Below are 13,630 nucleotides of genomic sequence, written 5' to 3' on the forward strand. Positions count from 1 at the left end.
GCAAAGATCAGGAGAGGCTCTGTGCTGTGTGCAGGGGCCGCAGGTGGACTGTGTCTCGCAGAGGGTGGGAGCAGACCAGGATGGTGGGTGTCCAGGGGGTGGAGCGGCATGCCCTGGGGCAGCAGAGCAAGCAGGAGCTGTGGAGTGGGCTGGATGGCTGGGCCACGGTGCCAGGCTGGGGAGGGTCCCAGGCACCCAACCATATTTGAGCTTGATTCTGCGACTAGGGCCACTTCAGGTGGTGTAGGTGGGGTGGGCCGGGGGCCATACGTAGGTTAATGCAGGAGATTCTTCTGGTTGGGCAGGGAGGAGGGGCCTTGGACACAGGGATACTTTTCGGTGGCCCAAGTAGTGAGGTCCTGAAAGAGGGCCAGGCCCGAGTGCAGGAGAGGGATGGGGGAGGATGTGTGCAGGGAAGCTGGCGTTGTTCATTGTCCACTGTGGTGCTGACAAGGCTGGAAAGAGCGGCGGCAGGAGATGCGTCTCAGGTGAAGGTGCGCTTACCCGATGGGCTCCTCCGAGAGCCTGGAATCCCCAGCGGAGGAGACGTGGGGAGCCTGAGCAGGCGCTGTGGGGCCTGGGCTCCCTATGGGTCTGTAGGTGCCTCAATCCTGATGCCCCCCCTGGATAGGGCCAGACCAGCGTCTTACCCACGGGAGTCCTTCACAAGAAGGGCTCCATACATGCCGGCCACCATCACCATCACCATCACCGTCACCTTTGTCCCCCCAGCGGGGTGTGCACTCGGGCCTGACATGTTTCTAGGCTTATTGGCCCTGTGGGCCACCATATCCAAGCACTCGTAGAGAGAAGACTATGGGGAGAGAGCCAGATGGCCCCGATCTGGAAGGGTGGGCAGTGGTAGAGGGCCCTGGAGGAGCTGGAGTGAGAGGGACCCAGGAGCATTTGAGGAAGCCCAGCTGGTGGGGTCTTCCAAGAAGGAAGTGGGCATCACATCAGTTCTGTGTATTCCAAATAAGAAGGGCACAGAGACCCTGTGGAGGGCTCACATGGGCATCTGTGGCTTGCACTTGGGGGCTGATGACCTGGGGTTCCAACTCTGCCTCAAAATAACTGTGACCTAATCTTTCCATGCTTCAGTTTTCTCATCTGAAAAATGGGTACAGTAGCATTGAGAAGATCAGTGAGTTGGTATACAGAAAAGGTTTGGAGCAGAGCCTGGCATGAGGGACACACACTTACGCATTTACCGTGACCTGGGCTGCCGGAACTTACCTAGGGTGGTTCCTGTGGAGGGGAGGGAGGGCGTGTCGGGGAGCATGGAGCATGGTGATCTGGGTCTGCTGCTTCCTGGCGGCTATGCCCACAGGGCCAGCCTGCAATCTGACCATTCATTTAGTCAGCATTTATTGAACAAAAATTACCCACTGCTCCCTGTGCTGTGGTCTGGAGACCAAGAGAAGGTGAGTCTTTCCAACAGTCTCAGATGGGGAACATCGTCAAAATGGAGTTTTCCTTCGAGAAATTCTGAAAAACTGCAAAAGTTTGATTGTGTCATTTCAAACATCACGTGCCAGGAGACATCGCTCCATGGCTGCAGGTCCGGCTGCCTTTAATCATGTTTCATCTTCACTGCAGAGTTCCCTGGGCCAGGTGTCGCCAGGCCTATTTTGGACGGGGGAAAAATAAACAGTCTCTTGATGCCGTGGAGAAAGCAGCGTTCTTCGTGACGTTAGATGAAACTGAACAAGGATACAGAACGGAAGACCCAGATACATCGATGGACAGCTACGCCAAGTCTCTACTACATGGCCAGTGTTACGACAGGTACTGTCCTTACTTTCTGAGAGATGGGAGTTTGCCCATGAGCTTGGAAGAAATACCCTATGTACCTGACACTCACCCCTAAGCATCTATAATGCTAAGGAAGAAGGTGGCATAAAAATATAACCTTCAGTTTTATTTTATTTATTTATTTTTGAAATGGAGTCTTGCTCTGTCACCCAGGCTGGAGTGCAGTGGCTTGATCTCAGCTCACTGCAACCTCCACCTCCCGGGTTCAAGCGATTTTCCTCCTTCAGCCTCCCAAGTAGCTGGGATTACAGGCACGTGCTACCACGCCCAGCTAATTTTTGTATTTTTAGTAGAGACAGGATTTCACCATGTTGGCCAGGCTGGTTATGAACTCCTGATCTCAAGTGATCCACCCACCTCAGCCTCTCTAAAGTGCTGGGATTACAGACATGAGCCACCGCGCCTGGCCAACCCTCAGTATTCTTCCCTCCGCCAAAACTGTCACACACACACACAGCTTAAGCTGCAAATCTGAGATTCCCTCCTCTGTGCATGACCACCTTTGTTTGGAGATACTCATGAGACGCAGGGCTGCCAGGTCCCTGGACTCAGGCAGGGGATAGTGGCAAACAGGGCTGGGCACAGGGTTAGGCCAGGGTGTTGGCACGTGGCTATCTCAAGTCCTCTTTACCTTATCTGTAAAGTGTTGACCAGCCCCCTGCAGGGTGGGGCCAAGGATTGGCTAATGAAGGGGTCACGTGCCCACAGGAAGAGCCTCCCACCTCTCCCCAGTTGCCTTGTGATAATAACAGGTCCTGACTTCAGGCTCCCAGGATATAAGTGCTCATCTTTGTGTCTGGGACAGGGAAGAAATGAGGGATTGTGTCCCGTCTATACTTTCATCCTCACTCCAGAGACCGAGCAGCCGCTCCCTGTTAGAGGGGCAAGTGCAAAGTAAATTAGTCCATCCAGGATGAAGCAGAGAGGTGCAGGGTCTCCTCATTTTTGCCTTGTTGAACGCTTAAGTTCCACATATGTGTGTTTCACCTAGGTGGTTTGACAAGTCGTTCACGTTTGTTGTCTTCAAAAACGGGAAGATAGGCATCAACGCGGAGCACTCCTGGGCAGACGCGCCGATCATGGCCCACCTTTGGGAGGTGAGTTTTCGCATTTTTCACTTGAATATGGAAGTTGCTTTTGAAAATCCAAACTGGCTGGGCACAGTGGCTCACGCCTGTAATCCCAGCACTTTGGGAGGCCAAGGCGGGCGGATCACGAGGTCAGGAGATCGAGACCATCCTGGCTAACACGGCGAAACCCCGTCTCTACTAAAAATACAAAAATTACCCAGGCATGGTGGCGGGCGCCTGTAGTCCCAACTACTCAGGAGGCTGAGGCAGGAGAATGGTGTGAACCCGGGAGGCAGAGCTTGCAGTGAGCTGAGATCGCGCCACTGCACTGCAGCCTGGGTGAAAGAGCGAGACTCCGTCTCAAAAAAAAAAAAAAAAAAATCAGTAGTAAACTTGTGAAGACATAATGTGTGACCTTTTTTCTTTAAACTTCTGTGAATGTTTTGAATCTTGACTTTTTTTTTTTGAGATGGAGTCTTGCTCTGTCACCCAGGCTGGAGTCGGGACCATAGGCAGCTGGATCACACAGGGTACATTTATCAAGTAGAGAAATCTACTGGATATTTACAAGATCAGCCTTGTTCTTTAAAGTTCTCCAGATAAGGATAAAGGGATTTTGTCTTAGACCAGGGTAGCCATGTAGAAGTAGTGGTGTTTAGCTGTTAGCATCCAGCAGACAGGATGGCCTGCCGCTAGGGGCCCCTGGCTGGGGGGCTCATGTGATCCAGACACAGATGGGGACTGACCTAGTCTCGTATCTAGGCCCAGTGCAGTCCCTCAAAGACAGATCTAGTCAAACTTGAGTCTGTTTGTTCTTGTTCTTGTTCTGTTTTTATTTTTTATATTTTGAGACAGGGTCTTGCTCTGCTGCCCAGGCTGGAGAGCAGCGGTGCGATCTCAGTTCACTGCAACCTCCAACTCCTGGGTTCAAGTGATTTTCCCACCTCAGCCTTCCGAGTAGCTGGGACCACAGGTGTGCGCCACCATGCCCAACTAATTTTTGTATTTTTTGTAGAGACGGGGTTTTGCCACGTTGCCCAGGCTGGTCTCGAACTCCTGGCTTCAATCAATCTGCCTGCCTTGGCCTCCCAAAGTGCTGGGATTACAAACATGAGCCACCACACCCGGTCTTGCTCTTGATTTATTTCTGATGTTTCTGTGTCGGGCTCTCCTGGAGCTCTGACCCAGAGCCAGTGGAACTTGATCAAGTCTGTTCCTTCGCTGCCTCAGGTCAGCCTGGATAGTGACCCTCACATATTAGCGGCACCTTCCACCCGCCCTGCCCCCTCATCAGCTGACAGTTACCCCGACCTTGTGTTGTTGTTTTTACCTCCCTCACTACAATGTAAGAGTGTAGAATGAGCACAGGGATTCCTCTTTTTAAAAAACCTAATTTTTTTAGTTGAGATATAAGTCACATACGTTAAAATCTACCCTTTAAAAGTGTACAATTCAGTGGTTTTTAGTGTATTCACAAAGTGCTTGTGCAACAATCACTACTTAGCCTCCCGAGTAGCTGGGATTACAGGCGTGCATCGCCACACACACCTAATTTTTGTTTTTTTGGTAGAGGCGGGGTTTCCCCTTTTTGGCCAGGTTGGTCTTGAACTCCTGACCTAAAGTGATCTGCCCGCGTTGGCCTCCCAAAGCGCTGGGATTACAGTCGTGAGCCATGGAGCCCAGCCTAATTCTGTAATATTTGCATCACCTCCAAAAGAAACTCCTCGTTCCTTTCTCCCGAAGGTTCCTGATAACCACTAATCTGCTTTCTGTCTGTCTGTATGTGCCCATTTTGGACATCTTATATAGATGTCCATACAATATGTGCTCTTCTATGTCTGGCTTCTTTTTTCTTTTCTTTTGCTTTCTTTCTTTTTTAGAGACAGGATCTTGCTCTGTCGCCCAGGCTGGAGTGCAGTGGCACAGTCACGGTTCACTGAAACCATGACCTCCTGAGCTCAAGTGATCTTCCCACCTCAGCCTCCTCAGTAACTGGGGCTACAGCCATGTGCCACCACACCTGGCTAATTTTTTAAATTTTTTGTAGAGATAAGATCTCACTATGTTGCCCAGCTGGTCTGGAACCCCTGGCCTCCAGCAATCCTCCCACCTTGGCCTCCCAAAGTGCTGGGATTACATAAGCGAGGCACCGCGCCTGCCTGCTTCTTTTCACCCAGCATAATGTTTTCAAGGTTCATCACACTGTAACACGTACCCGGGCTTCATTCCTTTCTAGGGCTGGATAATATCCCATTGTATGGATTGACCACACTTAGTTTATCTCTTCATCAGCTGATGGGCATTTGTGTTGTTGCCACTCTTCGGCTATTATGAATAATGCTGCTATGAACATTCTGTACAAATTTGTGTGTGAACATCTATTTTCATTTCATTTCACTGAGTATATACCTAGGAGTGGAATTGCTGGGTCATACAGGTGTATTTCACTTTTTAAGAAAGAACAAGAATTCCTGTCTGTTTTGTTCACAAAACACACTGCTCTGTCACCAGTGCTTGGATGCCACTGGTGCTACAGTGGTTCCAACCCAGAGTAGGTGCCCAATAAATACTGTTGAATAAATTGGCTTAAGTTTACTTGCCAGTGAAAGGAGAGTGTCACGAACTTAAGCCATTAGCCCTCATCTGTCCTCTCTGTCACATCTGACATGGAGATCAGATCCACCTCATTAGGTGCTGAGAATACTGAAGTGTTAACAGCCGTGGTTCAAACTTTGTAACATCTCTGTTCATGCTGGAGATTAATATGTTTTATGTACCACTGTTAGTTTTAATAATTTTGTTCTATTTTTGACAGTACGTCATGTCCACTGACAGCCTCCAGTTGGGCTATGCAGAGGATGGGCACTGCAAAGGCGACACCAATCCGAACATTCCGTACCCCACCAGGCTGCAGTGGGACATCCCCGGGGAAGTAAGTCTGCATCATCCAACCATTGTTACTTACCTGGGATGGGAAACACATTTGAAGTCTTACAGATGAATTTTCCAACTGTAGTTCGTGCCCAATCATGAGCTCAGTTGAAGACCACTGAGGCTGAAAGTTGTTTGCTCAGGGAGTTTCATGAGGCCTGCCGGGCTGTCACAGCTCCTGTTGCTCAGAAGCCTCGGTAAATATTTCTTCTTCTGTTTGAAGCTTCTGGCTAAGATTGTCAGTGTGACTTCCAGCTCAAACTTAACTAGACATCTACAGAATGCTCATAATCAAAAACTAAAAGCCAAAATCATATAGGTTAGAGCTGAAAGCCTCTAAATTGCTAATTTATAATTCTCAATGTTTAATTCATTTTGGCACCTCTTAAACATAATCAGAGGCAGCCCACTCACGGGAGCCCTTTTGGGAAGGAATTTTAGGGTTGCAAATACCAAATCCTAGTTCACTTACTCCAAAGAAAAATTCCCTGGAGTCCAAGATATCATTTTCTATTTTTTTTTCTTCTTTGAGGTATAGTCTCGCACTGTCACCCAGGCTGGAGTGCAGTGGCGCAATCTCAGCTCACTGCAACCTCCGCCTCCCAGGTTCAAACAATTCTTCTGCCTCAGCCTCCCAAGTAGCTAGGATTACAGGCACCCGCCACCATGCCCAGCTAATTTTTGTATTTTTAATGGAGACAGGGTTTCATCATGTTGGCCAGGCTGGTCTTGAACTCCTTACCTGATCCTCCTGCCTCAGCCTCCCAAAGTGCTGGGATTACAGGTGTGAGCCACTGCACCCATTCCACCATTTTCTTTTTAAATTAATTAATTTATTTATTTGAGACAGAGTCAAGGTCTGTTATTCAGGCTGGAGTGCAGTGGTGTGGTCACAGCTCACTGCAGCCTCAAGTTCCCCGGGTCCAGCAATCTTCCCACCTCAACCTCCTGAGTACCTGGGACCACAGGTGCATGCCACAACACCCAGCTAATTTTTATATTTTTGGTAGAGACAGGGTTTCACCATGTTGCCCAGGCTGGTCTCAGACTCCTGAGCTCAAGCAAGCACCCGTCTGGCCTCCCAAAGTGTTGGGATTACAGGCATGAGCCACCGCACCTGGGTTAGAAATAATTTTCCACATAGTGAAGTACTCTATCTAGTGCTGTGGTCTTCCACCATTGCTTCTGCTTGCCCTGTGGCCGCAGGGCTGGTGTGGGTTCAAAAGAGAGCTGTAACCTCTACGGAGCACTTGGGCTTAGAGTCCTGGTATCTCACCAAGTCACTTACCACGTTTTTAAAAATTTCTTTTAACAGACAATTTTTAGAACAGTTTGGGTTCACAGCAAAACTGAGTTCCCATACACCCCTCTCCCCACACTTACACAGCGTCCCCAACTATCCACATCCCCAACAGAGTGATGCATTTGTTACAACTGACACACCTGCACCAACCAAGGTCCATAGTGGATTTACTGTTGGTGTCGTACGTTGTCTGAGTTTTGACACATGGACAATGCCCTGTGTCTGCCATTACAGTGTCATACAGAATTGTTTCACTGCCCTAAACATCTTCGGTGCTTCGCCTATGTATTCTTCCTTCCTACTAGCCCCTGGCAACCATGAATCATATTCACTGTCCCCATAGTTTTACCTTTTCCAGAATGTCACATACAGTAGCTCCCCCCATTAGCTGAGGTTTCACCTTCTGAGATTTCAAATCCAAGTTCCGAAAATATTAAACAGAAAATTCCAGAAGTAAACAACTCATCAGTTTCAAGTTGCATGCTATTCTGAGTAGTGAGAGGTGGCAACGTGCTAGCAGCCCTCGCTCTCAGCCTCCTTAGCTTCGGTGTTCACTCTGACTGCGCTTGAGGAGCCCTTCAACCCGCCACGGCACTGTGGGAGTCCCTCTCTGGGCTGGCTGAGGCTGGAGCTGCCTCCTCCTGCTTGCCGGAAGGTGTGGAGGGAGAGGCGCGGGCGGGAACCCGGGCTGTGTGCGGCGCTCGTGGGCCAGTGTGAGTTCCGGCGGGCGTGGGCTCAGTGGGCCCCGCGCTTGGAGACCAGAGCCGGCCCAGGGAAGTAAGGGGCTTAGCAGCCGGGCCAGCAGCTGCGGAGGTTGCGCTGGGTCCCCCAGCATACCGGCCCGGCGGCGCTGTGCTCAAATTCTGGCTGGGCCTTAGGTGCCTCCCCGCCGGGCAGAGCTCTGGACCTGCAGCCTGCCATGTCTGAGCTCCCCCGCGCTCCCCTGCGGTGGGCTCCTGCGCGGCTGAGCCTCCCTGATGGGCGCCGCCCCCTGCTCCGTGGTGCCAAGTCCCATGAATAGCCCAAGGGCTGAAGAGTGCAGGTGCGAATAGAGACTGGCGGGGAGCTCCGCCTGCAGCCCCTGTGCAGGATCCACTCGGTGAAGCCAGCTGGGCTCCCGAGCCGGATGGGGACTTGGAGGACTTTTATATCTAGCCAGAGGATTGTATGTGCACCAATCAGCACTTTGTATCTAGCTAATGTGGTGGGGACTTGGAGAACTTTTATGTCTAGCTGGAGGATCGTAAATACACCAATCAGCACTCTGTGTCTAGCTCAGGGTTTGTAAATACACCAATCAGTACTCTGTCTAGCTCAAGGTTTGTAAATACACCAACTGGTACTCTAATGGGGACTTGGAGAACTTTTCCGTCTAGTGCTCTGTGTCTAGCTCAAAGATTGTAAACGCACCAATCAGTGCTCTGTCAAAACGGACCAATCAGCTCTCTGTAAAATAGACCAATCAGCTCTCTGTAAAATGGACCAATCAGCAGGATGTGGGTGGGGTCAGATAAGGGAATAAAAGCTGGCTGCCGGAGCTGGCAGTGGCAACTTGCTAGCGTTCTTTTCCGGGTTGCGGAAGCGTTGGTCTTTCGCCGTTTGTAGTAAATCTTGTTGATGCTTGCTGTTTGGGTTCTCGCTGCGATTATCAGGTGTTACACTCACTATGAAGATCTGTAGTTTTATTCGTGAAGCCAGCGCCACTGGGAAGAAGGTGCAAACTCCGGACACACAATTTTTAAGAACTGTAAGACACACTGCGAGGGTCCGCGGATTCTTTCTCGAAGTCAGTGAGACCAAGAAGAACCCACCAATTCTGGAGACAGTGGTGTGATGAAAGTTCCTGTCCTGTGCAGTCACATGCAGGATGGAATCATCCTTTTGTTCCTTTGTCAAGTGTGTCTGTGCTATAGGTGCTACCCACTTAGTGACTGTCTTGGTTATGAGATTGAGAAAACACCGTATGTATAATGTTTGGCACTATCTGAAGTGTTAGACATCTGTGGGGAGTCTTAGAATGGATCCACATGGATAAAGGCTGCTGCTGTAATTGGAATCGTCCGTGTGTAGCGTTTTCATATTGGCTTCTTTAACTTAGTACTAAGAGTTTAAATTTCCTTGAAGTCTTTTAAGTTTTATGACTCATTTATTTCTAGTGCTTAGTATTTCATTGTATGGTTGTCCATTTATTTTCTAAGATTTATTTTTAAGAATGTGTTTTATCAGTCGGGCACAGTGACTCACGCCTGTAATCTCAGCACTTTGAGAGGCAGAGGTGGGTCGATCACCTAAGGTCGGGAGTTCAAGACCAGCCTGGCCATCGTGGTGAAACCCCGTGTCTAGTAAAAATACAAAAATTAGCCGGCCATAGTGGTAGGCGCCGGTAGTCCCAGCTACTCGGGAGGTTGAGACGGGAGAATGGTTTGAACCAGGGAGGCAGAGGTTGCAGTGAACAGAGATGGCACCGCTGCACTCCAGCCTGGCGACAGAGCGCGAGACCCTGTCTCAAATAAATAAAAAATAATAAGTAAAAAAATGTGTTTCTTGATCGCCGCTGTCTGATGACCGTGGGCTTCATGAGATGACGTGTGACTATGCAAAACACTCTGGAGTCTCACTGTAGCGGTCTGCAGCAACCTCAATTCTTGCCTTCTCAGAACGAACTTGACTGTGGGGCAGAAGGCAGGAGAGACCAAGAGCGGGAGAGAAAGTTTATTAAAAAACTTAGGAAAGTACATTTGGAAGCGGGCCAAGCGGCCAACTTGGGAGATCAAGTGCGAGGTTTGACCTCTTGACTTGAGGTTTTACACATTGGCATGCTTCCAGGGTCTTGCGTTACTTCTGATTCCTCCCTTGGGGTGGGCTATCCGCTTGCACAGTGGCTGCCAGAGCTTGGGAAGGGAGCATGCGCAGTGTGTTTACTGGAATTGTGCGCATGCTCACTTGAGGTGTTCTTCCCTTGCCTGTCTAGCATTCCTAGAGGAAGATCATACTCCAGTTAGACGCCGCCATTTTGCCTCTCAGTGCGCATGCTTGAGCCCGTTCGCCCGGCGCCTGAGATCTTATCCGGAAGCTGCTGGTCACCACCTCCGTTTCTATGTACTGGGAGGCTGCCTTTCCCTGGCACCGGCTGTGATCAATTATTATTTTAGAGAGGCAGTTCACAACCACCTGACCATCAATGATGGTCGCCTGACATTCCCAGTGTGTGTCGAAGGAAGCCCTCTCCTGGCCTGCTCATGTCAGACCAGCTACCTGCTCTAACATTCCGGCTTCTCCTCCGGGGTCAGGGAACCATGCCCCTAACTTACTAGCTTTTCTGGGTCAGGAAAACGTTTGTGTACTTCCCAGTACCGAGTTTGTAGGTGCACTGAAAGCCAGCCTCCGATTTCCCTCTGGGTGTGCGTCAGTACTTTTATCCCCTCGTTCCGTAAAACCTTTTTCTTCTTTCTCTCTAGTGTCAAGAGGTTATAGAGACCTCCCTGAACACCGCAAATCTTTTGGCAAACGACGTGGATTTCCATTCCTTCCCATTCGTTGCCTTTGGTAAAGGAATCATCAAGAAATGTCGCACAAGCCCAGACGCCTTTGTGCAGCTGGCCCTCCAGCTGGCGCACTACAAGGTAAGAACCGACCGCCTAGAGTTTTCTCGTGAGCACTTTGGGGTTTCCTACACCTGCCCAAGACTGTTCACCTAGTGGGGAGGGAAGGCCCGAAACCCGACACAGGAGAAGCACAGCCCCCACCCCCGGTCTCCGGGGACCGGGTGGCGTGGGGTGTTTCACCACGCATGCAGGCGAAGCTCGCAAATCCCCCTCCAGCAGGCGTAGATTCCCAGCTGACGTGGGAGAGGGAGAGTATGGGGGATGGGTACAAAGTGAGATCTCATCACTCTACAGAGGGAGAGTTAAGCCCCAAAATAAGCCCCGAAGCCTAGTATTTGCTAAAGTGGAAATAGTGTGGGCAGATAGGGGAATAGTCAGTTGTATTCATCTGGCGCTTGGTAAATCTGCACTTTACAGAGGTCAGGTGATCACAGAGTGGTCATGTTCTACCTTTCATCTGTCGCTCTCTGCTTGGGAACAAAATAAAAAGCAGCTTCTTGCATGACTCAGCTTTTGGCTTAATCCTTTCCTTTTGGCAGAATAAATCTTCCTTTCATGATACTAAATTAAATTATGGTATTTTCATACAGTGGAATATTATATAGCTATTAAGTGATGTCTGTGGGTAAATTACTTAACATCTCTGGCCTTTGACATCCCCTTCCGTAAAAGGAGAAACTCCAGCCACTTGGAGGTGCTATGGGCTGGATCCTCCGTATACACGTGGCATTTCCATCTATTTTTTCTGAGCACTGGCCATATTTTGACTTGCACCTGGCGACTCCTGTTGGAGGAGCAGCCCGCACCCCTAGCAGGGACGTGAATGGGTCTTCTTGTCCATTGGAGGGAGCATTCCATCCCAGAGAGGGAGCCCCTGGTTTCTGGGAGCAACAGAAGTCATCGTGGCTTTGGCTTGAGATATTCCCAACGTTTTTTTTTGAGATAGAATCTCACTGTTGTTGCCCAGGCTGGCGTGATCTCGGCTCACTGCAACCTCCACCTCCTGGGTTCAAGTGATTCTCCTGCCTCAGCCTCCCAAGTAGCTGGGATTACAGGTGTGCACCACCATGCCCAGCTAATTTTTTGTATTTTTAATAGAGGTGGGTTTCACCATGTTGGCCAGCTGTTCTCGAGCTCCTGGCCTCAGATGATCCGTCTGCCTTGGCCTCCCAAAGTGCTGGGATTATAGGCATGAGCCACCGTGCCCGGCATTGTTTTAAAACTTGAATGCTGTACACGTATGCAGTGTGTGGCTCTGCCCCCCCCCAACCTTGGTAACGATTGTGCCATTGTTGAGTTTTGCTTGGTGCATCATGTACATCATACCTCACTATCTCTCCACCTGGGAAGCACTCTTGTTATCCCATTTTTAAAAATTTATAAGTCTCCATTATGCCCCAGAAACTCTTGTTATCCCATTTTACAGGTGAAGAAACAGGTGCAGAGAGGCCAGGTGCTTGGCCAGGGTAGCATTAGGCAGGGATAAAGCTGGCTGGCGGCTCCAGAGTCTGTGCCCTCTCCACCTAAAGTTAAGAAAACAAACAGTTACAGAGAAGTAATAGGCAGTGTTAATATCGGATGAACTGGAATGAATGGGCTACAATCATATTTAAAATGCATGCTAATACAGTTCTGCAATGACTGTCACAGTTATGAAGCTTTGCTTTCCCAAGTAACATGCTCACTAGGCGTGAACCAAAAGCAGCTGGGCAGAGCACTGGAGTGCAGTGACAAGCTCCTGTCTGTGACAGATCATTGACTAAAGATCATGTGATGAAAAGCTGACATGGAATAGAGGCATCGCATCTCAGAATCAGTGAGCTGGATTTTGAGAACTGATGAGCAGATTTTGCCCATACATGTGCAGTGTGAGGGCGTGCAAGCAGTTGATACCTCATATACTGAAAGGATGGTATTTTATCTTTTCAAATTTTTTTTCTTTTTTAAAAGAAGTCCCTGCAAGTAAGTGCAGGACCCAGAGAGGAGTTTAGTAAGGGAATGCCACGCTGCATTTTAGTACATTTTAGAACTTGATGAAATGACTCTCCTGCAAGCAGTACAAATTAGTGATGCTGACTCAAGGTAGAAAGCCTGTAAAGGTCTGTGGTCCATGGACCAAAGTGAGAGGTTGTCAGGCAGCCACCTCGTGGCTCCAAAGAGCTTGCGGCTCAAAGACTCCACAAAGAAAGGAAGCCACCCCCTCTGCTCCCCAGAACCCACGTGGCCCAGGTGTGGGAATGAGGTGCAAGGAGCACCAGCCACTGTGCCAAGTACTTTGCAGGAGCGAGCGAAACATCAGGACAGCCCCAAGGAAGGCACCTCTTCATCTCTGCCTTCCACACTCAGAGGTGAAGCCTCTTGCCTGAGGGCTGCAGCCTCCTACGCAGCAGGACGGAGATCAGAACCAGGCAGGTTTGTTCCAGAACCTGTGGCTTTCACCACTGTGCTGCAGCTAAACACAGAAAAAGGAAACACAGACCAGCTTCCCTCATGAATGGAAGTGCAGAGACCCTCAATAAAATCTTAGCAAGTAGAATCCACCACGTAGGAAAAGAAGAGTCACCGACAGTGGCGTCCACCAGCAGTGAGAGGCTGGTTTTGTGTCAGTACATCCAGTCATACGCTAAACCATACTGGTGGGTCAGAGAAGAACCTAGAGAGTGAGTCTCACAGATCCTAAGAAGACATTTCACATTTAACATCCATTCCTGATAACAGCTCTTGGTCAAGGGGCTTAGTAACAGGGCTCTTTCCTTAACAGGATAAATGGCATCGTGTGTTAATAGCTAGCTACTGCGTCAAGGTAAAAGTGTGGGAGGCAGTCCCATTAAAACAAGAAAGATGAGGATGCCTCCAGCAGCTGACAGGGTAATCGGGCAGGAGGAGCATTGGTGTCTGCTCAGGAG

The 13,630-nt window shown here is 49.6% G+C and overlaps 1 protein-coding gene across 2 annotated transcripts in view; it reads left to right on the forward strand.

Moving 5' to 3' along the window:
• CPT1A (carnitine palmitoyltransferase 1A) overlaps nt 1-13,630 on the forward strand; it is an 80,606-nt gene that overhangs the window by 52,692 nt on the left and 14,284 nt on the right. For both annotated transcript variants that reach the window (XM_008020926.3, XM_008020975.3), the window contains exons 11-14: nt 1,600-1,788; nt 2,807-2,912; nt 5,701-5,817; nt 10,578-10,742. In XM_008020926.3, coding sequence (XP_008019117.1) covers nt 1,600-1,788; nt 2,807-2,912; nt 5,701-5,817; nt 10,578-10,742 — 577 coding nt within the window. The remainder of the gene's footprint in view (nt 1-1,599; nt 1,789-2,806; nt 2,913-5,700; nt 5,818-10,577; nt 10,743-13,630) is intronic.

Source organism: Chlorocebus sabaeus, chromosome 1 (genome assembly GCF_047675955.1).
Source record: "Chlorocebus sabaeus isolate Y175 chromosome 1, mChlSab1.0.hap1, whole genome shotgun sequence".
Taxonomy (NCBI): domain Eukaryota; kingdom Metazoa; phylum Chordata; class Mammalia; order Primates; family Cercopithecidae; genus Chlorocebus; species Chlorocebus sabaeus.